Consider the following 27,819-nt stretch of genomic DNA (forward strand, 5'->3'; position numbering starts at 1 on the left):
ATTTTGAAGCAAAATTGATAGCCCAATATTCGAACTTAGAGTGGCAACGTAAAGTAGAAAACTGCAAAAATTGCATTTTGTCTCTACAATCTGTCTGGGATTAGGCCAATCCTTCATTTGTAATTTCGTCTCTTTTCAAAGCATTGCAATCCGTTAGAAAAATTCAAATATTTTATTTGTTATACATAACCAATTTCCTATAAACTTAATCGACTTTACTTTTTTGAAGTACAGTGGAATCCCGATAAAACGAACCCCGGATATAACGAACTTCCCGGTATAACGAACTAAATTTCTGGTCCCTTGGATTCTGCCTAACAAACTCCTTACAAATTATCTCGGTATAATGAACCCCGGATTTAACGAGCTCTCGTTATTACGAACCAAATTATAGGTCCTGCTATCATAATTACCCTCAATTTAACAAACTTTTCCTAATTTTTTTATCTGTTATTTTTATTTATTTATTTCCCGTGTTCATTTACCACTTTTTCTTGGGGAAAACCATTTTTGCAATCGGCAAAACATGCTGATGATACATTTCTAGCACTGGCTTGTAGACTCAAAGCACCAGATGAAAGTTTGATTGCGTCAGAAATTACTGCGAGAGATTACATTGACACTAACGAATACCTGCTTACATATAACATATGAGACATTGGCAAAGATTGACAGCAAAATTTTATTGAGAGACCCTGATGGAGAAGCAGAAGAAAACAAATAAAAATTTGAATCAAAAGTGAAGCGATAACGGCTTTGCCAATCTCTTGGTCCCAAGTGATAAGAGGAGCATTGAGTTTTTCATTTTCAATGACCAACCATTAGTATTATTTGAATTTAGCTTGGTTTTTCGAAGTTAAATGTGAACAGAAGTTGGAGAACGGAAGCCTATACAAGCCTACCGAAGGTTTTTTACCATGAACAACAAAAAGACCTAAAAAAGGTCTTCGCTTGGCTTAACAAACTCCCGATGAGGATTCTAGAAATGCCAAAAATCTCGTACGCTATTTCAGGTAGTGAAATGCCCTTCGTGTAAAGTGGCTAGGGGCCATCTCGGCCTGCATTCCCTAAAGAATGAAAATAATGGCTGGCTATATCTTATTGGCCTGCAACTTCAAGTTTGCTATGTGATTGGTTTGCAGAAGTCTCAATCATATCATTGGCATTCAACACTAATCTTAAGGTACTTAAAGGCAGTCTGTCCCCTCAATGATTGGCTAATATGAACAATAGGTCCTCCCGCCTTAACGGATAACGGGTTACGATGCTTGCTTTGGCTGGCCTAGCTGCGGTAGTGGACGACATTTGAAACTGCGAGCAAAAAGCTATCGGGAATGGCAAGAAGATTTAATTAGTGGAGATGAATGATGATGATGGAAGCATTTCCTTTTTGCTGTTACCATATCTGTCGCACAAACCAAACAGGAAACAAATTTTTTCTAGCCACAGCTTCACTACAACGGCCATTTGATTCCAAAGCTCTGGAATCAAAGTTGTCTCTGATTGGTTTAAATCGTTTAATTCTCGATCAAGCTCAACGGTGCGTGAATTTCACTGCCTTGAAAATAAAGTTGAGCACAATAGGGGACAGACTGCCTTTAAGGTACTGTGTGGAAATTCAGTTACCGTATTTGATCTATTTAACGCCCACTTCCTTTGTAGCACCCCCTTTCTATTTAACGCCTTTGTACGCACCAAAGGGCGTCAATTTGCGAACATCACGGATTCTGACGTGGAAGATGACAATGATCCACAAAATTTGATCGACTCTGACCGTGAAAGTGATGAAGAACTTTGTGTAACGACACAGGGTTCCCTTACGGACAGTACCACGTGCCAATTGCATCGTTGCGCTGTGATTGCATCAGCGTCTGTAAATATGTTTTTTGCATTATGTAATTATTAATTTAAGGTTTGCTTAGGTTATATAAAGGGTTGTCTCATAAGTTAGGAGTAGTCTTGTCGAAAGTCTTGCCGTACTGCTTGGAGCTCTGTCGCTAGTTTTGTCGTGCCTGTTGTTAGCCGTGTCGTTATTTGTCGAACTTGTTGTTAGCCGTTGGTCGTATCATTGCCATAAAAGGAAGAATTTTGATTTTATCCGCCGTTGCCGTACTTTTGAGCATTTCTGCCTACAACGAACTCACGTAGGTAAAGCCCCCTTTCAAGAGGTTTGGTGCCCCGTGTGAGGACAGCCGTACCGAAGCAAAAGAAGATGAGCACTTGACGATACCTGCTAACCACAGACGACCAGCCGATTTGTAAATTTTGTAAAAAAGTGGGACACGTGGTAAAATATTGCAGAAGACGCCCGTTGAAGCAACCATTGCAAGAAAAACCTCCTGTGGCCGTGGACGCAATGAGCCCAGTTTTTGAAGCCGAAATTCAGACGAGAACGACAACACAAACCACCTCTGAACCCTTCGTTGCTCTGTGCAAGTTGTTCCGCTAGTTAGAAGACCTAACAAAGGAGCTTGCTGACTTGATGAAAGAGCGAAAGGGCCGAACAACAAAGCTGGACGAGGCAGACATTTTCACAACGCCCCTAACAACGATATTCAAAGAAATGACGTCAATCACCGATCTACTGTTGGCCCCATCACATCTGTGCAGATCATAATCATCATCCTTATCACCAAAAGCAAAAGAGTTTCAAGGCATCTTGTATAAATTCGAAAAAGAGACGCTACAAGAAGACCAAGCCAAGAGGCTTCTTTTGGAAGGAGGGGGCTATGTTAGAACACAGGGTTCCCATTCATTGCAGGACATCACATGACAATTGCATCATTGCGCTGCGAACTCAGTGTGTCTTGTCGCTAGCTTGCAGAATTGTGTTTGCCGTTACATTGTCGCCGTTAGCCGTTGATATATTAATATATTCTTATGCTTATTTAACTTTAAATTATTTCATATAAAAACAAAACAATTAGGTAAAGATAGACAACCGTGTTAAATTTCCAACAAGACCAGAAGTTTTCCGACAATATAGCAGTTTAGCTCTACAGAGGGGAAGGGTTTGCCGCCTCTGGCCCCCCTCTATCTACGCCACTGCCACCAGAACAGTTTAGCCACCATAGCAATTTTAGCAAACAAAATAGCCACCAGGGCAATTCAGCAACCATCATTTTAAAAATTCCTGGGGAGCATTCCCATACCCCCTAGAAACATCTGCCTAAGGCATGCTTTACATGCATTGTCTTTCGTCTTGACCCGGGGCCCATCAATCCTCTCCGCGGCCCTGTTTGACAGCAAAACTTGCCTCAATTAAACCATTAAACTACATGATAAACAACAAGGACTAGCTTTCTAAGGCAATCTGATTTCAGCCTACGTATGAGGCACGGTGTATCATGGTAGCCTAGATAAGTAAGATTTTCTTAGACCTAGACAAGAATGATGTAAGCATAATTGAATTAACTATTGTGTGATTGAAATTTTGGAGTGGGAGAATTAACCATTTTTAGCGGAATTTCTATTTGTAAGAGATTAACGAGCGACTGGTGTTGTGTGAATGATTGCTATGTTGAATACCAATGAGTTGAACGCTGAACGGCTTGTATGAAAGTGTATTTTTCTACCTGAACTGTTTACTCGTCTAATGGTTTGGCTAATGAAGTTGTTTTCATTGATAACGCGAATGAAACTCTCTTTATCAGCTGCAGAATAATTGTTTTGCTCAATGTATAGACTTGCCAGTATAGACCTGAACTCTGTTGTTTATTAAATATATTTGGATAAAGTATCTAGATTTGTCAGGTTTATAAGACCGAAATCTTGAATAAACTTATAACACTATTTCAACTACCACAATTATATGATATGCAACTTCAGAGGTGTAGTGCTAGGAGGTGTAGTACTAGGAGGGCTCAGGGGGGGCTGAGCCCCCCCTTGTTAATGCCGAAAAATGCAAATTTCTACTTTTGTTATTGTTTTTCGCAGTGTTTTGCGCAAGCGCCCCCTTGTTTTTTTGATAGCACTACACCCCTGACCCCCTTTATTGCCAAATTTAGTTATCACCAATTTGAACTTTTGTTTCAGCTGTAGAGGCTTACTACAATTTAGCATAGATTTGTTTGAAAAGTAAGCGCCCTAAAGCACGCCTTAGGTATGGATTTGTTTTTCAAGAGATAGACATCAGTTTAAAATGTGCTTTTTGCTGAATTTATGAAAAAATTAATTGAGAGAGTTTAGTAGAGAGAGTGTAGTTCAGTAGTTTTAGTTGTTCTTAATAACCTTTGTAATTTGGTATATGTTGATTCATAACTTCTGGTCTGTAAAAAGAGCCAAAATAACAGCAGCAATCTCTTAGCAGACTTCAAATCTTACAATTGCCATACCGCAACTGATTTTGACATATTAAGCTGATTTTGCATATTTAGAAGTTTTCCATTATGTTCTTTTATTTTATGTGGTCAAAATATAACAAATCTAGAAATAATCTTTTTGTGACGTCGAACTTTAGAACTCTATAGGCGAAAAACTGTGATTGGATGGTGGCATCAACTTTGGACAAGGGGCATTCGTGGGCCGTGACCCCCAGCCGTAAAAAAATAACCAAAGGGGGCTGCGGCTTAGAACCTACTGTGAACCTGTTTACTGAGCAAAATAAGATCTGCAGACCCATCTAAACTACCAGAAAAGCCTCTTTTTATACGGTTTTAGCCCCCCCCTACTTTTTTAGACCCCCACTTTTCTTAACGCTCCGCGGTGCCTGTAACAGTCATCCGTAAGTACTAAACAAGGAACTGGGGAACAGGAAATCGGGAATTTGGGAAGCGTGGAATCTCTAAAAGGGGAAATCTCTATGATCCAAATTTTAAATATACCAAAAACACTGCTGCTCCTTATCGTTTTGTTTATAATCAAATCCAAGCACCCTGTTTTCATGTTATTGATAAATCGACAAATCTTGGATAAAAGTTGCTCTGGTTTGGTCACTCCAACAACGTCCAACTCCAACGCTCCCCAAGAAGTCGTCCAGCAATGTAGGGACTCGTTGGACGAAATACTTCACTGATATGGTTCCGCCGGGGCTTTACGGCGGTTGACTGTTATAATCCCAGCAGTAAAAGCCCGTGGATTGTATTGTATTGTAGATTATTTAACGTTAGTTTTTACAATAGTGAATATGCACTAATTAAGACTAACATGAAGCAATTTCAAGGATTGCATAAGACAGTTCATTTACTGCAAAACGTGCACGAGCACTTGTTTTCAAGGAACCAAGTTTTGATCAAATTCTTAAATTGTCTAGTATTTTGTGCTGTCTTAATTGATTCCGGGAGTGAATTCAAGATTTTAGGCCCTTGAAAACTTAATGATCTGATACCATTATTGGTAGTTCTGGCTTTTGAAATGTCAAGGGGGTTTTTAAGTCGAAGGTTATGACCTGATGTTTTGGGTACAAAATTGTCTTTCGTGAAAACAGAATTAAGGTTGTTAAGTGTTTTATAAACTTCGAGCGCTAAATTTCTAACTGATTGGACATGTATGGTAGTTTCTTTTGAGTTAGCAAGTAAATCTTTGTACGAAGATGAATAGTCCGAATAGGCTAGTCTTAAAGCCCTCTCGTAATTTTCTCTAGCTTATCCTGACTTCCTTTACCGCACAGCATCCATATTAATGGACAATAATTGAAGTGACATAGTATAAATGAATTCATATTCATCTTTGTTTCTCTATCACCCATAAATCTTGTCAATTTTTTCAAAGAATTTAACTGTTTAGCTGCTTTTTTACAGATCCTATCGATATGAGCATTAAACTTTAAATTTTCATCGATTGAACACCAAGCAAAGTAACGTTTTTCTCTATTTTAATTGCAAATTTTTGGTCAATTTTAAACTCATTTATGCATTCATCTTTGCTGCCGATTGTGATAACTTGAAATTTAGAGGGATTTGCAATCATTACATTAGATTTAAACCAATCAAGGCATTTTTGGTGTTAATTTTTGCAAGTTGCAATAGTTCATTAGTATTTGTTGCAGTGACAGATATCGTGTTGTCATCAGCAAAATTACATAAAGACCCTGCAGTAAGGCCGTAAAAAGTATCATTTAGGAAAATATTGAAAAGTGGAGGTCCAAGTATTGATCCCTGTGGCGCTCCTTGTCCAAGTTCACCCCAGGAGCTGTAATGACCTTTCACTTTGACTCTTTGCTTTCTATTAGACAGGTAGTTTTGTATAAGTAAAAGAGAATCTCTATCTATACCATTGCCATGTAGGTTATCTATACCATTGCTAAAAGTAGGTTTTTTGGTAGACAGTAAAAGGCTTTTGACAAATCCATAAGGACAGCGCCAATATGTTTGTTCCTTTCCAGTTCTGTTTTCCAGTCTTCAATAAGTCTAAAGCGAGTGTGCTGGGAAGAAAACTGTTTTCTATATGCGCATAGGAATTTCGAAAATTTTTCTTCGAGAAATGGAGAAAGTTGAAGTTCTATTGCTTTGCGAGTGTCGTTAGTATAATTTTTCTTAGTGAAAAAATCTTTTTTCTTATAGACAGGTGAGACTATAGCCTTTTTTAAGAAGTTTGGAGAAGTTCTTGAATAATGCATTTATTTATGATGTTCTACGAAAAGACTCACCGTAAAGCTCTACTAAGCCCCGGAGGGCTTATTTATTTTTTAAGTTCTAGAATGGGGGCTTATTGGAGAGGGGGCCTCCTAAGCACCGATGTCTCTTACGCTTTCGCTACATCTTATCGGGAACGTGTCATTTTCAAAAAGGAGCCTGAGTTATGGGTTTTCTTTTGCAATAGAACCCGCCAAAAAGCAAAGCGGACAAATGCAGGAGAAGGCGGGTGCGAAGCTGACTGTGAAAACACGCTTGTATAAGGATCCTTTTCGCTGTAAGTACTTAGGGGTCCTTGGTCTTAAGGTCCGGTATTTACGGTATGCCATAACAAAGGGATTTCTCGGCATGCCGATGCCAAGTGAGGAACCTGGCTGGAAAAATCAAACCCTCAGACTAGAGGAAAGCCATTACTCTTTCACAGCCGACAGCCTAGTTCAATTGTTGGAGCGATGTATGTCAAAATTCTATGATCTTTTTATTTGTTCTTTGATAATTATCATTTTTGGCAGTAATTATCTTTTATTGGGGATCATCTTGATATTCATTACTTAAGAGTCATTGGGTAATAGGGGTCCTCGGGCCATACGTTCTGGGTTTTTTTAGGAAGCCGCCATGGTCAGTTAGCGACACATAATCCACTTTAGGGCAATCGGTATGCAGTGAGCAGTGCAGTTAGGAGGGGCTACACTTGAAGCGTGAGTTGAAAACTTGAAGGGCGCCGTAGAGTAAACGAAGGTAAGTCAAATATTTCAAACAACTCACATATCGACAAATATGTCTTCATCATGGATGCCTGGCTAGAAAGCTCGAGTTTTTAAAAGCAAACATTTTAGCTAGATGCAAATGGTATAAAAATAACAATCCGGGTCGTCGGAACGAAATTCATATTTTGGAGGCCATTTAGTACGCTGCCAATTGTTTTGCTGGCCATTTAGTACGCTGTACAGTTTGACAATTATTGGGGGGCTCCATCCTCCAGACCTACCGCTTCCGAAGACCTTGATAACTTGTCGTCGCTACATCGGATTCAACACAATGGCGGCGGGCTTTCCGTAAATCCTCGAATAAGCCCCCGGGGGCTTATTTGCAAAAATGAGTTTTTGGGTGGGGCTTATTCGAGAGGGGGGGGGCTTATTTTTCGACATAAAACGAAATTACTTTTCTAACAAATCTAACAAAGAACTAACAAATATTATAATTTTTTATCATCACAAAAGTCACTTTTTTGCTTTATGGTCTCCTGTCAAAGGAAGTAATACCAATGGCGGCGCCAGACACTACGCTCTGGGGGGGGGGGGAGACAAAACAAAAGATTAGAGACCAAGCCCCTTTTAGCACCAGAAAACGTCCTTTTACTAACAAGGAACGCAATTTTTACCTGAAGGGAACGCCCATTACTCACTTTCGGCTATGTAAAGGCAGTTTGAAAATCATAGGATTGCATAACAGAAAGTACGTTGCCAAAATATTACATCTCCTCCAACATTTTTACATCGGATTTAGACAAAATGAAAAATCAATCCTGCCGACCCAAATTCCCCTCCGTGGCGCCGCTACTGAGTAATACTGTATAGCTATTGTCCTATGGGGGCTTTCTTGAAATAAGATATTATTCTGCAATTATGCTTACCTCGAATAAGCGCCCAAGGGGGCTTATTCGAGGGGGGCTTATTCGAGGGGGGCTTATTTGAAAAAATTATATATTAGGTGGGTGCTTATTCGAGGAGGAGGCTTATTCGAGTGTGGGGCTTATTTGAGGATTTACGGTAGTCAGTTGGTCAAACGATATCATGTGTGCTCCGTAAAACTCCGAGAAAAGGTGGCGCGGGCCATGTGGGACATAGAATCTTGAAAATAGAGTTTGCTTTTTTACTCCGTCAGAGAAACCACAAAAAGGGAAGGAATCTACTGATATGATGATAAATTTTTTGGTAATTGAAGTACCACATTTTGCAGTAGCAACTAATCTTGTCTATTGTTCTAATCCTAGATAAGAAATTTAAATCTTTGCTAGTTTGTTGTACTCATTGCAGGATATCATTTGAAATTTGACACAACTTTTCCATTTCTTCATTAAAAACATCGAGCAAAAAGTTGTTAAGTAAGCAATTTCTTGACAAATTTTTTGGTTATTGAAGTACACTCATTTTTTTTATAAGAAACTGGCTATCAGAAACGAGTACTGGACAGTCAGAAAAAAACTAAGAAACTTCAGTACTCGAAGCAAAAAAATAAGAAACTATTAAATCGTGATAAAATTGAGACCAACGAAATTTCGTAAAATCCAAGAACATTATTGCCCTGCTGGCCTTGAACTAAAAACAAGAGGGATAAAAGTATACTCCCCACATCTAAATACAGCATCAGAACGGAAGCGAATCTCTTGACGTGATAAAAAAGGTCACGAACATTTCATAAAATCATTCATGATATCATAATTAAGAAACTCTTAAGAAACAATGAGTATTGAAATTTTCAGAACATTAAGAAACTGGAGTACTCGACCTTTTTTTTAAAAAAAATGAGTGTACCACATTTTGCAATAGCAACTAATCTTGTCTATCGTTCTAAATCTAGATAAGAAATTTAAATCTTTGCTAGTTTGTTGTACTCATTGCAGGATATCATTTGAAATTTGACACAACTCTTCCATTTCTACATTACAAACATCGAGCACAATGTTGTGAAGTAAGCAATTTGTTGCATTCATAGTTTTACAGTTGTCTTTGTAGAAATCAGAGAAAAGGGTGCATTTTACGCAACCAACAATTAGAGATTAGAGTCAAGTGTCTACTTTCAGGAACACATGATATATGTTTTTTATGGCTAAATGAATTACTGTTCGTTTTGTTATGTTTTTATAAATAATTCCAAAATGCAGACAAATGCCTTTTTGCTTCTCTGCCTACTTTACAACGCATTTGGCGCCCAACGTGTGAAAAAGCATTTTTTCTGAGATGTCAATGATGAAGCCAGATTCCATAACACTGAAAAGAAATAAAGGGGATAGTTTTGTACCAAAGTACAAAAGGGGATAGTTTGGTACAAGATATCATACTACAAAGTGCAGTACAGTAAGTCCCCGCATATAAGAAACTCACATTTTCAAATCAGGCTGTTGAGTTTCTTATACGTAAGAAAATATTTTCAAATCAGGCTGGCTGGTTTCTTATATGTACGTTTCTTATATGCGGGGACTTACTGTAACTAAATCAAAAGGTAAAATGAAATTTTCTTCTTTGCAGGGAAATTTGATTTTGTGAGAATTATAACAATGGCTGATAAAGAGAAGTTTAAAGAGAACACGATGGAGATTGATTCGGTGCAAGATGCGATGAAAGTCAATTCAATTGATGAGATCCTACCATACGTAGGAGAATTTGGCAGATATCAAATTATGTTGGTTTCAATGCTTTCCATAATAATTCTCTGTTGTGGCTTTCCAATCCTTATAATGTACTTTGCTGGGCAGAATCCTGCATGGAAGTGTGTCTATAACAGTACAGTTTGTAACCTGAACGGTACATTTGCAAGTGGAGATGATAACTATGAATTCAGATGTTCAATTCCAAGAAAAGACTGGCAATTCACCCAGCCAAAGGACTACTCAATTGTTACACAGGTATACCATGCTGTTCTAAAATTATTCGCAGTGATCTTGCGTAATACTTGATAACCTTTTACTATAGACCCAACACTTCCCACTTTCAAATGATCAAAATAAAAGCTTAAGCGTCAAAGACTGGAGGTTTCAATACAACGTTTCGACTCTATGTACAGTATTAAAAACCTAAAAGCCTTCTCGAGCACCATCTTCAACTTTGCCTTCATTTTTAAGACGGCATTTCTACATTGCTTTGGATAAAATTAGATTCTCAATCCTTGACACTTATCTACTGTTGCATCGATTGTCCCACTCTAACGTTTCAGAAGTGAAAGACCATATCGTTTATGTACATCTTTTAATGTCCTCTAAGCTTCACTTAAACTTGTTACGCGATTCTACTTTACTCCTCAGTAACTCTACGTAAAGTAACCCAACTACGCCTAGCCGATTTTATGCCAGTAGCGATGTTGTTAAACGCCTATGAGCCCTGGGGATATATGTCTATATTATTAATGTTATTATTATTATTATTACTCCTAAATTTAAATCTTTTATTTTTTATTTTTCCGTTTCTCTAATAATATCTCTAATAATAATGGTTTGACAGAGCCATTCTCCTCACTTAAGGATTTAAACTATGATTTAAACATGTGTCTGTGAATCGTACAGGATACTGCATATCCTGATTGTTTCTAATTGGTTCTTTCCTCAAGACTCGTTTGTTTATTTTTTCCTTAAAGTATCTACACTCGCTGCTTCAAACGTGAATAACTAAATTTCTACACACTAATTACGTCATTAATTCCCCCCAAAACGTGCGAGCTTGTCTCCAGCACACCGTAAGCAACTGCCTCCATGGCCTGTGAGCAAAGAAAGTCCCGCTTATTTTTTAACTATCTTTATTTAGAATACGACTTTCAATAACATCGCTTTTTACTTTGCATCCATTTGTTAGTATAAAAAGCCGGGTATTGATCTAATGTTTACTTGATCCAAAAATATTTAGCAGAAAATGTTGGTTTACTTTGAATTGCTTTTCGCGGTCACATAGGGCACACAAATCCACTTAGATGATGGTTCATATCAAGACCAGCCTAACTTTATATTTGCAGAGTGCCGAAGAGACGAAAAGAGGTAATAATGGATAATCTTCACTCCGCTATCAAGATAACCCCACGCCTTTTTTAGCTGGTAATGTTCAAGTGCCTATCAAGCTTCTTGATTTTTGCCTTGAATAACAGATTCTTGCAAAACGTATTGTTTTTTTGCCGCAAAATCAACGAAAAAGTAAAATAGCTCAATACATGGCTCGATTAGAGTTTCTTAAATACACAGTACGTTTGATGTATAGTTTACTTACATGTAAATATACAACCTCGCTTGTTTTTCCAGTTTGACATCTACTGCGATACAGAATACATGATTTATCTAAGCACGTCGCTCTTGTTTATTGGCTGGGGGATCGGGTCTTTTATCTTTGGTTGGTTCGCAGACAAGTAAGTGAAAGTGCTTACGTTTGACTCCTTTATATTTCTTGAGAGATATCATGTCTTTGAAGTTCTTTCCTGTGACCTTTCTTCTTTTATCCAAAATAGCCAGTCTCCCAATGGGTGTCCTCATCGATTCACTGGTCAGTACACCAAAGAAAGACAGCTTGTCTAAATAAAATTCCACCAAGTGCAGCGATTCTTGGGTCATTCGTGGAATAATTGTGGACACAGAACGAAATTCAAAACTTTGTTTACTGCATATTTTTACGACGAATAGAACTTAACAGAATTACGCATGCTTGAAGAGCGTCTTTTGCGGCATTTGCCAAAGCGCTCATTCGTTCATTTGTATACTTGCTCAAGAGAATTCAAGAAAATGTGCGCCAATCCTGAAACATCTAAAGATCAAGATTAAAGCTCGCCTATTTGAGTTTGATTTTAACACCATGTCAATGAAATTTTCCCCAGAATCGCATTATATCAGTCAAATTTTTAACAGATTACATTCAAACGGTCTCTTTCATGCTAACAAGATGAACTCGATATCGTGTGTTTAAAATTTCTTTTTACTTTCAGGTATGGTCGCTCAAAGTCGCTGAAGGTCTCTGTAACTGGCATCCTGCTGGTTGGCTTTTTAAGTGCTTTTGCACCAAACTATGCAGTGTTTGCAGTCTGTCGCTTTGTTATAGGGGTTTTTAAGCCTGGAACAATTATTGCAGCATACATTGTCTCTCTCGAGCTTGTTGGCCCACGTTATCGACCGTTGATTGGCACTTTATTATGGTTGCTATTTTCCGGTTCACTCATTTTAACTGGCATCAAGGCGTATTTCATAAGGAAATGGAAAATACTGATAATTGCCTGCTCAGCTCCATACATGCTTGTATTCGTGTTTTTCTTGTAAGCAGATTAATTGAACTCTTTAAACGTTTGATAAATGTAGGCTCCAAGACTTGGTTTGTAGAATTCCTAAAACTTTAAGGTTTCAAAGCTTACGGCCACTTTATTTGCTTGTATATGCTCAGACTTTTGAGAGTTAGAAATAAACACCTTAAAGGTTTTAAACGAGAATTGAAGTTTCATTTTTACGTTAGCTATATGCATAATTACACAGAAAACAGTTTGAGTTTGTTTCTTTTTTCTTCATTTATAACCGATAAATCAGTTTTTATAAAAATAACTTTTGTCACCATGTTTTCGTTTATGTATAAAAGGTTGTGTATTTCAATTAGTATCGAAATCATCGTTTGTTGTGTTGTTATTTTAGTTTCATACCAGAATCGATGCGTTGGCTTCGCTTCCAGGGACGCCACAAAGAAGTGATTGATATTCTAAAGAAGGCAGCAAAAATAAACAAAAAGACTCTCCCAGCCGAACTAGAGCTTGAGCCACTACCAAAGGCAGATGTTGATGAGAAAAAGCACGGAATCCTTGATTTATTTAGGCCCCTGAAGATGTTTCATTTTTCTGCTGTTCAAGGTGTCGCATGGTATGTCTTTCCAGTAAAAATCTATTTTGCGCTTATCCAGTGTGCCTAGTAACTCCATTGTGGCTAGTATGCCCTAAAATGGGTAGTATGCCCCAGTCTGAATATTATACCACAGTACGCCAGCAAACCCCAGTGTGACAAATTTTGATTCTATATCAATTCTAACTTTGCTATATGACTGAAAAATAACACATTTCTGTTTTATATTAATAGGTGTGCCAATGCAGCCGTTTACTACGGTGTCTCATTGGGAGTTAGTGATCTTAGTGGTGAAATGTACCGGGATTTTATCTTGGCAATGTTGATTGAAATTCCTGCTTTGCTACTATCAGTTTTATGCATGAACAGGTAACACCTCATTCTCTTCAAAAATGAATCGAAAAAATCTTTGCCATCTGATCATCAATTTTTTAGCTATAATTTACTGTTCACACTTGTTGTGGTCTAGAGGAAGTGAACTTTTGTCTTGGAGGACTTCTGTGTATCCTTGAGTATCTAAAATCCCTGTCAAAAGTCTTCAAACATCTATGTCAGTTCTCAAGGTCCAGTAAAACAACATTTCTTCCTCTGGAAAAGGTATTGTAGATCCCAGTGTTTTGAGAACCCCAGTCAAAATGCAATGCAGGTACTGGTTTTGAAGGGCTTTTGTGCGCATGCAGTCTCCAATGTCTTGGAGGGTCTCTGTGAATATGTTGGTCCTGTTGACTGGTGTTTTGGAGGGGTTCATAAACATGTGTGCCTTAAAGGTGAACTGACAGGCAAAACTACTTTTTGATATAATGTAGAAAACGATGCATGGAATCTTAATTTCAAGTTTTCGGTTAATTATTATTGTCCGTTTTGACGCAATTCCGCTCTAAATGTCATGAAATTATCGTCGAGTGTTCGACCATTGTCGGCATTTCATGTTTCCCAGTGCGTGTGACGTCACAAACACCATGTTTTTATCCCTTGAATGGAAATCACGCACGGACTGGACAGTTCAGTTCATCTTGTTCAGTTACTATTCGAGGAGATCTACGTAGCCTTTGATCCAAGATAATGAAAATTCGATGCTAATGAAATATATGAAGGATATGTGCTGGCTGGTACTGCGTTATGTTAGGATGGAATTGAAGTTTGGAAGGAATAGGCATTTTTAGCTGCTCGAAGAAATTCTCAATTCTGAAGTCAATCATGCGGACGAATGTAAGAATCTTATCATTTTGTCATGAATCTAGCTTCTTTTTCGAATAAATTCAATATATTATTACTTCGATAGATTATTTCTACATCCATATAAATCATGAACGTCATTTTATTTTGGGTTTGCAAACTCATCGGTTCACCCGAGTTATAGGAGTGCAGCGGCCTGGGAGTTGAAAATTTTACTAAGTTGTTTTCCTGCAAATAGCGACTCGATCGTACCAGGTTCTTAACCCCTGAAAATTCTTCATGTGATTGAATAAAAAAAACGAAAATGAGTGACTTAAATTCAAAATCTTTACTAAATCTTTACTGCGTATTTGAAGATAACCAGGATCAAAGACCGAAATTAACTGGGGGGGGGGGGGGGGCTGCTGATAAATTAGTCTAACAGCAGCCGTATTCAACAAAATAAAAGTATTTTACTTAGGTTTCCAGAAAATAAAAATCCTGTCAATATATTTATCGCTACCATTATACGATATGTTGGCCCGCCACACACTGGGTCCTGCAAGACGGAGGAAGGGCCTCAAACGCGTTGAATAATACGATATTCTTGCAAACCTTATTATGAAAGGTTCGTAAAGGAGTCATAATCTGTTTTCCAATTAGGTTGTCGAAATGGAGCCAAAACCTACTCAATTAATGTATCGATGCTCATCTGCAAAGTCATGAAAGTACCGCCTTCCAGACTGCCGTGTTGTTCAAGTGATGTGAACATGGTGTTTGTGACATCACGACTATGCGGAAGGCTCGGGCAAACTCGTCCGTGCTCGGAAAATGTTCGGTGGCTAACTTTGACGCTCAATAACTCGAAAACTGTGTTGAATATTAAAAAAATAATAATGTATCAGGCATTTATGCTCGATATGCTTTCATTTGAGGTCAAGTTAATTTTGCGTGTCAGTTCACCTTTAATATTCTAGAGAGCTTCTATCAACGGGTAGACTTGATTTTCTGGGACTCACGGGGATATGCTAGTCTTTGTGTTTCGAGGGGATCACTTTATTATATGTCGGTTCTAAAGTATTGGAGGGGGAAAGGATATAGAGAGTGTTCATTCATAGCCCCTTGTTTGCAAAAACGGTTAGGTGTATAATTACAACACACTTACTGGAAAATGCTATAATCATTTTTAGATACCAATGGAACCTCAAATTTGAACTGATAGCAATTTTTTTCTAGAATTGGAAGGAAGAAATCTGTGGTCGTTTCTTTAACACTTGCAGGAATATTCTGTTGTATTGTTGGAGGAATGATGAGTGCAGATAACAAACAAAAAAGTTGGTACCTTTGGATTTTGTTTTCCTATCTATTTTTCTACACTACTTGAAAAAAATAAAATGCAACATTAAACTTTTGGCTGCATTGCAAACGATAGTTGAATAACGCAGAAATTTCTGCCTTGAAACAAATTTAAAATTTTACTCGAAACTTGAGCTTCTCTTGACGCTCAGCAAAAACGATTTGTCTAAAATAATTCAAAGGTCTTTAATAATATACATTTTGATTCTTCATTTAAGAGTGGAAAGCTCTTACAGTAACAGCAGGCTTGCTAGGGAAGTTCTGGATCACGTGGTCCTTTAACTCCATATACGTCTGGTCTTTGGAATTGTACCCAACGTCCATCAGGTGCGTAAAATATGTTTATTCCTTCACAGTTTCTTAAATGGGTCGTTAGTAATGAAGGAAAAACAACGTTGCTGCCTACTGCATGATAGGAACTAGCATTTGGTATCAATATCGCTAGATTGACTTTTAGGCCATGTGGCAAAAATGGAAATAGAAAGCACTTTCAAGCAGAGATAGAGTTTGATAGCAGACGATCTTGTAAATTAAGAAATTTTGCCTAGTTAGGCGTACGTTTTTAAAAAAATAAATTTATAGACACCCCAGGTATCTTTGCAACTATACGGGTGAAAAGGCAAAGCAACCCCACTTTGCCAAGATTTTAACAAACATGTTGTAAACTGAGAAATAGGGACCTGAAGGCCCAGGGGCGGATCCAGAGCAAACTTGAAGGAGGGGCAGTTGGTAGTGGGGGCGCTGACAAATTTTCAAGAATTAGTGACAAGAGTACGCTGTATACAACAATTTCAGGTCCATTTTGGAATAAACAACATAACTTTAAGGTAATCCTTGAAACAAATTAACCCAGCGATCTCAGAACCCTTTTCACCTGATTCGCATTCTTCAAAAGGGGCCCACAATTTCCAAAAAAGGAGAGCCAGATTTGCTGCAACTCGTCAAGGAAGGGGCAACTGCCCCTAGTTGCCCCCTTAAATCCGCCACTGTGAAGGCCCTTCGCCTGTTACCTTTCATAAAAGAGGTACCCTTTATTTGCCTGCATTTTCTCTCCCCCCCCCCCCACTTATAAAATTCTTTTTGTTTCTTTGGACGCCAAAGTATGTTGGGGGTACAGCTGCCTATTTGTAAAGAATTCTGGGGTTTAATTTGTCATTTCTACATGAAACCAAGTCTTGAATCTTCGATCTTCACCCTCCCTGCCCAGACAGAAACGAATGCAGTGAATGCCCTACTTTCCACTCTAGCATCTTACACCGAAAAATACATTCAACGGCAACTCCAAAACAACCAGTACTCATACCTCTATCACTGGTTTCTCTAAAAGATATTGCCTTCTATTTCAGGGGTGAAGGAATGGGCTTCTTACAAATAACAGCTCGTGTTGGTTCGGCACTGGCTCCCTGGATTGCAAAATGGTTGAGAGTCTTCCACGTCATGTTACCGTTTTCCCTGATGGGTGCACTGTCTCTTTTAAGCTCCGTTCTGCTTCTTGTTTTGGCCGAAACCAAGGATCGCGAGACATTGGAAACCGTCAACCAGCTATTTAAGTTGGATTCAGAAAATAACAAAGATATCTTGGTCTTGAAGGAATCTGCTACCACGGATACATGAGGACGACTCAACATTTCCTTTTGTATTTGCCAACGTTTACGGTGTTCAAAATAAAGTTTGAAAAGTTGCTTGTTACACTCATTTATTTTATAAGAAACTGGCTATAAGAAATGAGTACTGGTCAGTCAGCAAAAGTTTCGTTCAAAAAGATTCTAGAACTGTCACCAAATAGAATAGCGAAGGATCAAGCGTACACTCACACACGAAAACACCACTTCACTCATCTATTTCAGCTAGTAAAGCAAGTATTACTGAAGTATTGAAGCAAATGCAGTTGGCAGATAAATATCTTATTTATCTTTCTAATACACTCATTTTTTATAAGAAAATAGTTTTGAGAAACAAGTACCGAACAGTCAGAAAAAATTAAGAAACTTCAGTACTCGAAGCAAAAAAATAAGAAACTATTAAATCGTGATAAAACTGAGAAAATTTTGAAAAATCCAAGAACATGATTTTCCTGTTGGCGTAGAACTTAGGACACAGGGGATAAAAATACACTTCCCATATCTAAATACAACATCAGAACGGAAGCGAATTTCGACGTGATAAAAAAGGTCACTAACATCTCATAACATTATTCATGACATCATAACTGTTTCTTATAAAAAAATTAGTGTACGACTTCTTTTGTAGTTACTAATCTTGTTGTGTTCTTATGCAGAGGTTGCTGTTGAGAGATATTAACAATCTTTGTTGTAAAAGTTTCTATTCTCTAGTTCCTAGTAGTTATCCTAAATTTCCTAGCAACTGCAAATGGCAAGTTCCAGTAATTCTTATTCAGCTGTTTGGTGGATAAAAAAACAAGAAACTTTGCTTTCTAGATGCGCCATTCTTGTTTAAACTTTTGCAGCATGAGTTTTTAAATAATGTAATTTTCATGTTTATAGACTATTCTAAATGCAATTACATTATCAAACTGTTAGTGCAAGTTATCGTAATGCTTGGGATTTTATGATTTTGAAATTTTACTAATGCTAACATTTTGCTGTATTTTACCTTGATATTGTTTTAATCTTGGATCGAAGAAAGGTTCTGATAGAACTCAGTCTATTTTATTTGCTCATTTTGACTTACAAGTACCCTGGTTTTATGCAAGGGTCCTTTTGCAAAACGAATCAACTCGAGGAAAGTTACTGTGTCAACGTTCATCACCTTATCATCTTAAGCACAACTACGCTGCGGTACAGCAGTTTCATCATAAACCACTTGCACATGCGCTACAAGTAGTCTTGGCAATGACTCATATGTGTCACATGATATCACTTTGGCTGCGTGTTAAGCCCTGACAAAACGACTAAACCTCTCACTAAACATTTCACTCAACTTTTGTTTAGTGAAGTTGAGCGAAGTTTAGCGAGGGTGGCAAAACGTGACTAAATTTTCCACTAAACTTCACTCAACCTTCTTGAACTGCGAGCTGTCTATGACGCTGTTGGGTGGTTGTAGGGGATCTTGCATAGGAATTTGCTTTTGGTTTATTTTTTGCATGCACAAGCAGTGGATAAAAATAAGAATTGGATGAAGCGACGGGAAGAGAAAAGACTTTTTAGCACATTGACAACAAAGTTGACTGTTGAAGATGACACAGTTGCGTACAACGAGATATGCAGATGTCTCATAAAGGCTTTTTGGGTCACGTAGAGACAGGAAAACCAACGAAAACCGACGAAAACCTTTGGATTTCCACAGCTAGAGCGCCTGCGCGGTCATAACAAATGTTTAATTGGTGGCAAAACGACTAAACATTTGCTAAACAGCACTAAACAACGCTAAACATTCTTGACCAGTATCGAACTTTGCTCAACAACACTCAACACGACTAAGCAACACTAAACAGGGTGGCAAAACGTCTAAACCTTTCACTAAACTTTTGGCTAAACAAAAGTTTATTGAAATGTTTAATGAAATGTTTAGTCGTTTTGCCAGGGCTTTAGCGAGCGCAGGTGATGACTGGCCTCCATTTCTAATTTATGTGTGTATGAGAGGAAGAGAGTGGATACTGCAGGTTACAAAGTTAAAGTGATAACCAGTCCTTTGATTTGGGACAGGGTAGTGTAACATTCAAAGTAGCACGCTCGATTGTTGAAAAGCATAAAGATAAGCAATCTTTTGTTTTTGGAAAATCTGAGACTGGAGAGCAGTTGCTTCTTGATAATCTCAGTAAACATTCCGAAAGACAATGAGCAAAAAGAGGGTGTCTTACTTATCCAAATTGCTAACTTTCAAAATAACGGAGTTGATAAAATATATCCATTACTTTCAGGAACAACACCGATGGCGTTTCATGTGAAACCCAGATTCTACTGAATAAATAGTAGATATCTAGCGGTTAGCTTGATCGACAATTCGGTTACAATTTGTGCATCAAAATTCGACCAACGTTGATCGACAGTGATGCTATGCCGATCATACTCTTCTTTGTGGTATAGCACTTACCATACTAAAAGTTTTTCGTTCTAACCGTAATGTGTGTTATCGTTTTTTGTAGCGTACTGCAACTCATCCTACTGTATCATATTATACGTTATCATATTGTATCGAACTGTAACTATTACGTACCTTATGGTACTGCATGTTATTGCTCTGTACCGCACTGCACATTATCCTACCATACTGTACTAAATATTATTGTCTTGTACGGTGCTGCACCTTATGGAACTGTAATTCCGTAATGAATCTATCTCGTTTTGTACAGTTCTGTGTGACTGCTCTGAGTGGACTGCACGTCATCCTACTGCACCACATTATACATCATCATATTGCATCGTATTGTACCTTACTGTTCTGTACTGTCCTAAACTTTGTCGTACTGTACCAAACTACATGATATTGTTCGGTATCGCACTATACTTTATCGTACTCTACTGTAGTGAACGTTTTTCGTTTTGTACCATACTGTTACTGTACGTTATCTTCGCTTATGGTCCTGTTTTCGTTCTGTGCGTTATCATTCTGCATGAACTTCACATCATCCTACTGTACCGCACTATAAGTCGTCATACTACACTGCATTGTACCTTACTGTTCTGCACTGTCCTATACTTTGTCGTGCTGTACCAAACTACATGATGTTGTACGGTATCGTAATTCACGTTATCGTACTGTACTGTAGTGTAAATTTCTCGTTTTGAATTTACTGTACGTTATCTTCCTGTTTGGTGCTGTAACATACTGTACCTTATTGTACTGTACTTATGGTACTGTATCCACATTACCGTACGGTATCTTATGATACTGTACTTTATCGTACTTTACTCTAATGAACGTTTTTTTTTCTGTACCATACTGTGTGTTATCGTTCTGCAAGGTTCTCTAACGTTCTTTGTCTTATGATGCGGTACGGCACTTTAGTGTGCTGTAATGTATTGTGGTGTACGAGTTTGCTCTGTACTGCGCTATGCTGTGCTTGAGGATTAATCTTTTGACAGAATTTGTTAAATTATTTCACATTTGATTTTAATTTGATGTTTATTTGATAACTGAAGTCTTCTGATATAGGGAAGAAAACTATAATGAAAAAAATAACATTATAAAGGCATTCCAATCAAATCCATCAAATTTCTCAAAATTTTGTTTAAAAAACTAAAAAAATGCTTCTACAAAGTAAGTTAAACCTTTTTTTGAAGGCATAAAAAATCATCTCACTTTTATCATGTATAATAAAAAAATTAAAAAAAGACAAACTACTAAAAATTAATCGACAAATATTTTGATATACATTTCCTAAAATCAATTTTGTTGAAAGCAATGTTCAGCTCATATTATAGTGCAATTTCGATATAGATACATCTGATCTACTTCCAATGATTTTCCAACTAGATACAACAATATTAAGGACATGAGAAAAATATATGCGACCAAGTCAAGAACAAATAAAAAAGGAGCCGAACATCACTTACCACAGGAGATAAGCAAATGAAGAATGTGACACGATTTATAACTTGAACTGATAATAAACTAATTCAACCAAAATGTCTTTGTTTTGAAATATATTAAAAGTCTCTCTTGTAAAATTAAAAAACCCGTGTAGGGATTTAGCTCTCCTACTGGAATTTTCAAATCAATGTCAACAGTAATCAAATTAAGGTTATTTTGAGGTTTCAGTGGAAAAATCATAGAATAAGGTTGTGTAAATCGTTTAATGGAAACCTCATTATATTCATTGTGAATAAATCATAAAATATCGTTCAACGATAATCTTTACAATTCTAATCATGTACATAGTTTTTATTAACAATAAGTGATACGAATTCCAAAAGATCGTCTGCAGAACAAGTAAGAAGCTAGACATCATGAGCTGCTCATTCTTTCTGTAAATTTATCAGAGAAGCAGCCGGTATACCGTGACCAAAATTGTACCAAGCGATAGTGGGGCACTACCTTTGGCAAGCGTGACAACTCCGTTAGTGGAACACTGGGCCAACTCAAAATCAAGCCTTGCTACCTGCCCCTTTCGAACTGTTACCATTTTAACACAGTTTTCAACAGACATTTCATATCTGCCTGGAGGTAATAGCCTCCAATACTCGCCATCTTTGGTTGTGTTCACTGTTTTATCAATTTTCGTAACTCTGACTACAGCGTTTTCCAATGTAACGTTATTTTTAGTAACCAATCCTTTAACTCCAGAGTGAACCTGCTGCATGTAGGCAATGAGTGATTCCTTATTTTCGTCCCAGAACGTTTTGAGCGTTGTGTTAGACGGGTATTTGCAGCAGCTCAGCTCCAGTGTGATTTCAAAACAATTGGTATAGCGGTAGTTGTAATCTTGCATTCCACCGGCAAGTGAGTACCAATGAGCGCCATTTGTTATGCCTCCTGGGAAATTGTCGCCAGAGCATGCAGTTCCACTGCGCATTCTGGCATTGTGTTCGGCGTAGACAGTTGAAATATGTCTAAAATACATGTAGTTAACTTGATTCGGGAAAAGTACAAATTCTCATTAAATTCAAGATATTAATTTACTGATAAAAATTTATTTTACTGAAAACACTACAGTTCGAATCTTCTACCTGGCAACTGAAAAGGTAGAAACAGTGATAGTTAGGTTTGTAGGAAATTGGTTATAGTTAGTTCTACAAACCCTAGACCGTCGATGGAAGTTCAAAGAAGAGGTACCCCTAAAATTCAAGATGGCATGAAAAAGCATTGCCATTGTGTCTTGATATATCTTTAGACATGCCATGATGTTAGTAAAAATGGATGCTAGCATAGCACTGGATGCAAGCACAAATGTGCCTAAGTTTACACACAATGCAGATCGAACTATCATCCAATTGGAAAGAAAATTCCGACTGGTGGGTTTTGCTTTGGCCAATCATCATTGTCAAGCAAGTGACGTGTTGAAGAATCACGATCGTTTATGCTGTCCTTGAAGAACCAGATCCAAATAAACCTGGACGCAATGACGACGTTTTCTAACCAATAGTTTGAAACGTGCTACGCGTATTCTAAAAATTATGGGTATCTAATAAATCTTGCTCAATTATCAAGTCGCCGTTGAAGTTTTTTTTGAGTAAGCCAGTTTTCCTTTCAAGATATGGAGCTAAAGATCAGAACGGGTTCACAAGCAAGAAAATGACGAAAACGCGCTTCTTACTTCCTCTTCACACTAAACAGTCTTCACACAAAATAGATTTTAATGTCATCCGTTGCGTTCGAATTGATTTGAGATCCATAAAAAGAAAACCAAAATCCAGAAAAAAAGTTTTGAAAACTTAAACTTAAACGACATCAATCTTCTCGACGTCATTTTCTGCTCTGGAAAATATGTTAAATGGCTTTTACAGTTACAGTTGCAATCTTAATTCATTGGAAGAAAACACAAATAGAAGCTTCGTTTTCAGAAAAGCCGTTTTGAATCGTTCAAGCAGAAAAATGGTAATGTCATTACAATAAGACTTATTGGAACAGGGGGGGTGAAAATAGGGGGCGGAAATACGGGGGGCGGAAATCGGTCAAAATGTAGACGGAGCGAAACGAATACAAAGCAGTGTGAGAATAGCATTACAAAATTTATGTCACTGCTGCTACAACGCCAAGATTTCCAAATTGAACCAAACACACCTGTGTTCATTCTGAAATTCGACCATAACCGGAGGACGAGAATTTCAATTCAAACTGTTAACCTTTGCTCGCTTCACCAAGTGTCAAACGTAAACAAAAGTTTCTTGGCATTATTACAGCCTTCAAGCATAAGAAATCCCCGCCTTTTAAGTAGGCAGAAAACAGCAAAGAAAAAGAGTACCAATCTGAACATCAACTGCAGTCTTCAACTGGCATTAGGGCATGCAAGCAGCTTTTCTGACGTCGGTAAGACACTACACACAAATATTCTAATTTTGACGTATTATGCAGCTAGACAACGCAGTTATCATTTAGATTGTCATTGCAACTAGCGACTCTGCATCAATGTCAACCATTGGCGATATACAGTGAAGTTTAAAATGTCCCTTTAACTTGTTGATCGAGATTGCGCCAAGCATTTGATCAATGAATACCCCACGGACGTTTATTCAAGAAAATGGGCAATGACAAAGTATCAGGATCTAGTTTCAAAGGGAGCGACGGGAATTAAGTCTCTTTTAAGCGAAGCGAAACGTATTAAACCTATAACATTGTTGTCAGTGTTGACAAACGAAATATCTTGCCTGGTCCAACCTATTCTGGCAACTAAAAATACTAGCCCAGTATCATATGAATCGCAGTTACAAAGATTTAAGACATGCGCGGCAGTTCCAAATAATTTCTATTAAGATGTGCGATAGATTTCTTGATTTATGAGAGTTTTTACAACCACAAAGTTACACATAATTGCCAGTCCATCTAGCACTAAAAGGTTATAAGAGGTAGCCAACCTTTCTCACAGGATACCATAAAAAAATTTTCCATAACATAAGCTGGCGTTTTTTGGAGGTTTATATCTAAAATCAGTATCCATCTTCAAGCCCAGAGTTGTTGGGCCGCTTATTACGGATTCTTATTCCTCAAAATCGTTTTAGAAATTAATTAAAAGACATTATAAGTTATTATAAGTTTTAATTACACTTACCTATAAAATGTATCGTCCGGACTCTTCGCATAAAAACCGGAGGTACCTTTGCCATTTCGATAGTTATCGTAAGGGTAGTTGGCAACTATGGCGCCACCATGAAGGTTTGCAGACAAGACGAATGGGTATGCCTTGAGCCATTTCATAATTGCTTCTGTTTCGGGCTGTATCGGGTACGTTCGACTGTAAAACGGATCCGGGAAATTCCTGTTAAGGTCAAATCCGTTTGCGTTTGGGCGCCCAGTAACACCGACACACATGCCTTCTTTTGCAGCCATGAAGCCATCTGGATTCATTGTTATCAAAATGTGTATGCGAGTGTTTCTAACCAAGTTCATGATAGTACTATTTCTTTTGTAAGTTGTGCAGATTTCATTAACCAAATGAAGCAGTAGTTCTTTCCCAATTACTTCATTTCCGTGCATATTGCCAACATACTTAAATTCTGGTTCCAAAATCTCATGTTTGCCAGGATTGTCGCTGAATTCTACGACAACCAAATCTCTACCTTGCACTGTCTTTCCTATTGTGTAAACACGGGAAATCTCTTTGCAGCCAGAAGTGATGTTCCTAACAGTTGCATACATCTCGTTATAGCTGTAATATTTGAAATCTAACGAAAGAGTCGTTTGGAATACTGTGAAAGCGACAAGTAATAGCCATAGTCCTTGCAGTCGTTTGGACATTGTGTGAGCCTGTGTGTTCACCAAGGAATTGTCTATCACAAGAAAGAGATTAACATGAAAAAAATCCTATAGACACTTTTCTGATACCACAGCTGCTAACCTGAATAAATCAAGAAAACAAAAAAAACATTGTTTATCCATACTAGCATATTTTATTGAAAGTTCTTAATTGACCAGATTAATGTAATGCAGTGTTGATGGCTTAATCAGTCCAATAAATGCTACGCCATGCTGCTTAATGGAATACTCTATAACTTGATTGAATATATTGCGCATTTCAGGGAATAGTATTCCACAAATCATACAGCTTTCAAGCACATAAGCATTGTGCCTGAGTTTGCTTAAACAATCAAACATTTTCCAAAGTACCAGATTGATTGCATTTTCAACAAAATAAAGGATTGTAAAAGAGTTTGTTTTCAATTGTCAGCTACTTTTCCGTGTAGTTTTACATGCTAAAAAGATGGAAAATTGACACTTTAGATGGCTTTTGGTTTTATTGGATCATCCTGAAACTGGAAATCAAATCTACTTAGAACTATTGAAATCTGATTTCTCTGCAACCTTATGACTGACATAAAAAACCTTTCAGCTCTGCAGAAAACCTAAATCCTCCACAGATGACCTTTGTACAAGCTAATGCATTGTCTCTGGGTTTGTGTTGCTCTCAGCTCTAAAATTATTTTTAGTTCTAAAGGTTAGCTTCTTATGGTTGTCACCACAAACATAAAAAACACCGTGCCCGTTTTGGAAAGAAACATGTTTTACAATTTTCTATGCCATATTTCTTAGTAAATATAAAAAGAAAGAAAAATCAGTCTTGGCAAGATATGCAATATACCCTTTGAAATCCATCAAGAACTGTCTCAACTTTGCTTCAATTCACAGGTTGGCATCAAGGGAGTAACTACCTTTTTTGCTTGGGATGGATGCCTAAGGTTTTCCTCCAAAATTTTGGGAACTATCAGACAAAAATCTTTTAAGCATGGAATCTATAATCTAGGGAGTAATCGCATGGATTCTTTAAAGCGATGCTCTTGTCAAAGTCCCTATTCAGTGACATATGATTAAGAATCGGCTTTAAAAATATCAATGACATAAGTGATGAGTGCATTGTAAAAGCCATTTCAGATCATTAATTAGTCTTACAAAAATAGCTCAAAATAAACAGATTTAGGGTGAAGTCATCTTAAAAAGAGTGCAAACACCCAATACTGGACATGATCATCAAGTAGTAACAATACACCTCCAGCCTTCTATGACTCTATTGTCATAAATCTTTGAATACGGGTTTTATTCCTTAATTTTCCAATTCTGCTTGATTCACTGGTCTGCATGGACCCTCTGGCTTCTGAACTCTTGATAAAATTACAACACAATGAGTTGAAAGGAATGGTGCCAACGGTCAAATATTTTAGCATGGGGAATATTTTCCTTTCATTGTGGTTTCCAATATCAAATGTAATTAGTAGAGAGGGTGGGAAAATAGCTGACCCGAGCGAGTCTCGAACTCACAACCCTTGACTTTGTACGTTAAGTGCTCTACCACTGAGCTATCAGGTTGTGCTTTCAATTAAACACCCAAGGCCAAGTCATTCACCTGCACTGCCCCTCTCTTTTACCAGTTACACATGGGAGCCATCGCAGTTCCATCACAAAGTGCAGAGGACCTGAAGAGTGAGAGAGAACTGCCCACACCAGGAGGGCCATCGCAGCCCCACCACTGGATAGGGTAGACGAGAAAGTTTAAAGGCAACAGGATTTTGAATGATAATTAGTAGAGATCCTTTCTTCTTAAACTCTTCAGGTCCTCTGCACTTTGTGATGGAGCTGCGACTGTGTAACTGGTAAAAGAGAGGGGCAGTGTGGGTGAATGACTTGGCCTTGGGTGTTGGCTTGAAAGCACGACCCAATAGCTCAGCGGTAGAGCACTTACCTTTTGAACTTTCATAACGGTTATTTGGTAAAATAAATTAATAAGTAAACCTCCATGTTAAGGTTTAAAGAGGACGTGTTGAAAATAATGTGTGTTTGGGATTTCATAGATTACAAATTTTGGGTGCTACAAATAAATATTTGATAAAATAGAAAAAGTTTTATCTTAATCTTTGTCCCCAAATGCGCAATTTCAATAGATTCTAGCTGAATATTGACCCTTAACGGCCCAATTCCGTTAACTGGGGGGAGCATTACTTGTCACATCCCTTTACACCTGCCTGAAAGCCTTTGGACCTAAAGACCTTCCAACGGGAAAAGGAAGATTTGATAAGAAGAGTCCCCTTTTCATAAAATTTCATATCTGCATTTTGCTTGATGACTAGCTACATAACAAACCAAGTTTACCTAGATATGTAAAAATCGAAAATTCTAACAAAACGTTGACATAGATTTCCTCGTAAATTTCCCTCCGTTGGTTGTTGACAGACATAAGGATTTTGAGGTTCCAGCTCAGAAATTTTCACTTTAATCAATATTTTGAAATATTACTTTTATCAAAGGAAATAATTTATCTTACCAAATCAAATGACAGAAACTAATGCTGTGCACGGCGCGAGCTTTCCGATGTACGCCACGGTCCTTCTGTGCGCCACTACCGGATCCTTTCTCGCATCAAGAGTGACAAGGCCTTTGGACTTGTTTCATCACTTATTATATGTCGTCGGTGTTGAACAAAGAATCCTTTGACGGATCACATGTCAGATCTTAACACAAACCCATCACACTAACATTTTTAACACTGCAAACAATCTGATTTATTTTGTTTCCATCGTCGCCCTATTGGCCTTTTTGTGGAGCCTCGAGTCCGATTCAATT

At 37.7% G+C, this 27,819-nt stretch overlaps 2 protein-coding genes across 4 annotated transcripts; one reads left to right on the plus strand and one right to left on the minus strand.

Moving 5' to 3' along the window:
• The first annotated feature begins 4,710 nt into the window (after positions 1-4,710).
• Positions 4,711-18,309, plus strand: LOC135690994 (organic cation transporter protein). Of its 2 annotated transcripts, XM_065208706.2 has the most exons (10): positions 4,711-7,310; positions 9,196-9,263; positions 9,821-10,197; positions 11,575-11,678; positions 12,249-12,572; positions 12,940-13,161; positions 13,375-13,509; positions 15,532-15,629; positions 15,870-15,978; positions 16,998-18,309. In XM_065208706.2, exons 3-10 carry the CDS (start codon positions 9,850-9,852, stop codon positions 17,263-17,265), a joined length of 1,608 nt encoding a protein of 535 aa, XP_065064778.1. In that variant the 5' UTR covers positions 4,711-7,310; positions 9,196-9,263; positions 9,821-9,849; the 3' UTR covers positions 17,266-18,309. The 2 variants fall into 2 exon arrangements, with proteins under 2 accessions (XP_065064778.1, XP_065064777.1); XM_065208705.2 differs by lacking the exon at positions 9,196-9,263 and having other exon boundaries at positions 4,712-7,310.
• On the minus strand, positions 12,940-27,795 carry LOC135690995 (carboxypeptidase D). Of its 2 annotated transcripts, none has more exons than XM_065208708.2 (3): positions 27,521-27,795; positions 24,320-25,105; positions 12,940-22,163 (listed from the first exon to the last, which is right to left on the minus strand). In XM_065208708.2, the coding sequence occupies exons 2-3, from the start codon at positions 25,003-25,005 to the stop codon at positions 21,590-21,592; spliced, it is 1,260 nt and encodes a 419-aa protein (XP_065064780.2). In that variant the 5' UTR covers positions 25,006-25,105; positions 27,521-27,795; the 3' UTR covers positions 12,940-21,589. The 2 variants fall into 2 exon arrangements, with proteins under 2 accessions (XP_065064780.2, XP_065064779.2); XM_065208707.2 differs by having other exon boundaries at positions 24,320-25,037; positions 27,521-27,794.
• Positions 27,796-27,819: the final 24 nt, after the last annotated feature.

Source organism: Rhopilema esculentum, chromosome 4, assembly GCF_057945365.1.
Source record: "Rhopilema esculentum isolate cy_ngs chromosome 4, ASM5794536v1, whole genome shotgun sequence".
In the NCBI taxonomy this organism is placed as follows: Eukaryota; Metazoa; Cnidaria; class Scyphozoa; order Rhizostomeae; family Rhizostomatidae; genus Rhopilema; species Rhopilema esculentum.

Bases quoted from the DNA above. Each gene is read 5' to 3' on its own strand.
- LOC135690994 (XM_065208706.2), top strand. From the start codon at position 9,850: ATGGCTGATAAAGAGAAGTTTAAAGAGAACACGATGGAGATTGATTCG. The intron at 11,679-12,248 runs GTAAGTGAAAGT...TTTTACTTTCAG, and splicing joins TTTGGTTGGTTCGCAGACAA to GTATGGTCGCTCAAAGTCGC. The intron at 12,573-12,939 runs GTAAGCAGATTA...TTGTTATTTTAG, and splicing joins CTTGTATTCGTGTTTTTCTT to TTTCATACCAGAATCGATGC.
- LOC135690995 (XM_065208708.2), bottom strand. From the start codon at position 25,005: ATGTCCAAACGACTGCAAGGACTATGGCTATTACTTGTCGCTTTCACA. The intron at 22,164-24,319 runs GTAAGTGTAATT...CATGTATTTTAG, and splicing joins CCGGACGATACATTTTATAG to ACATATTTCAACTGTCTACG.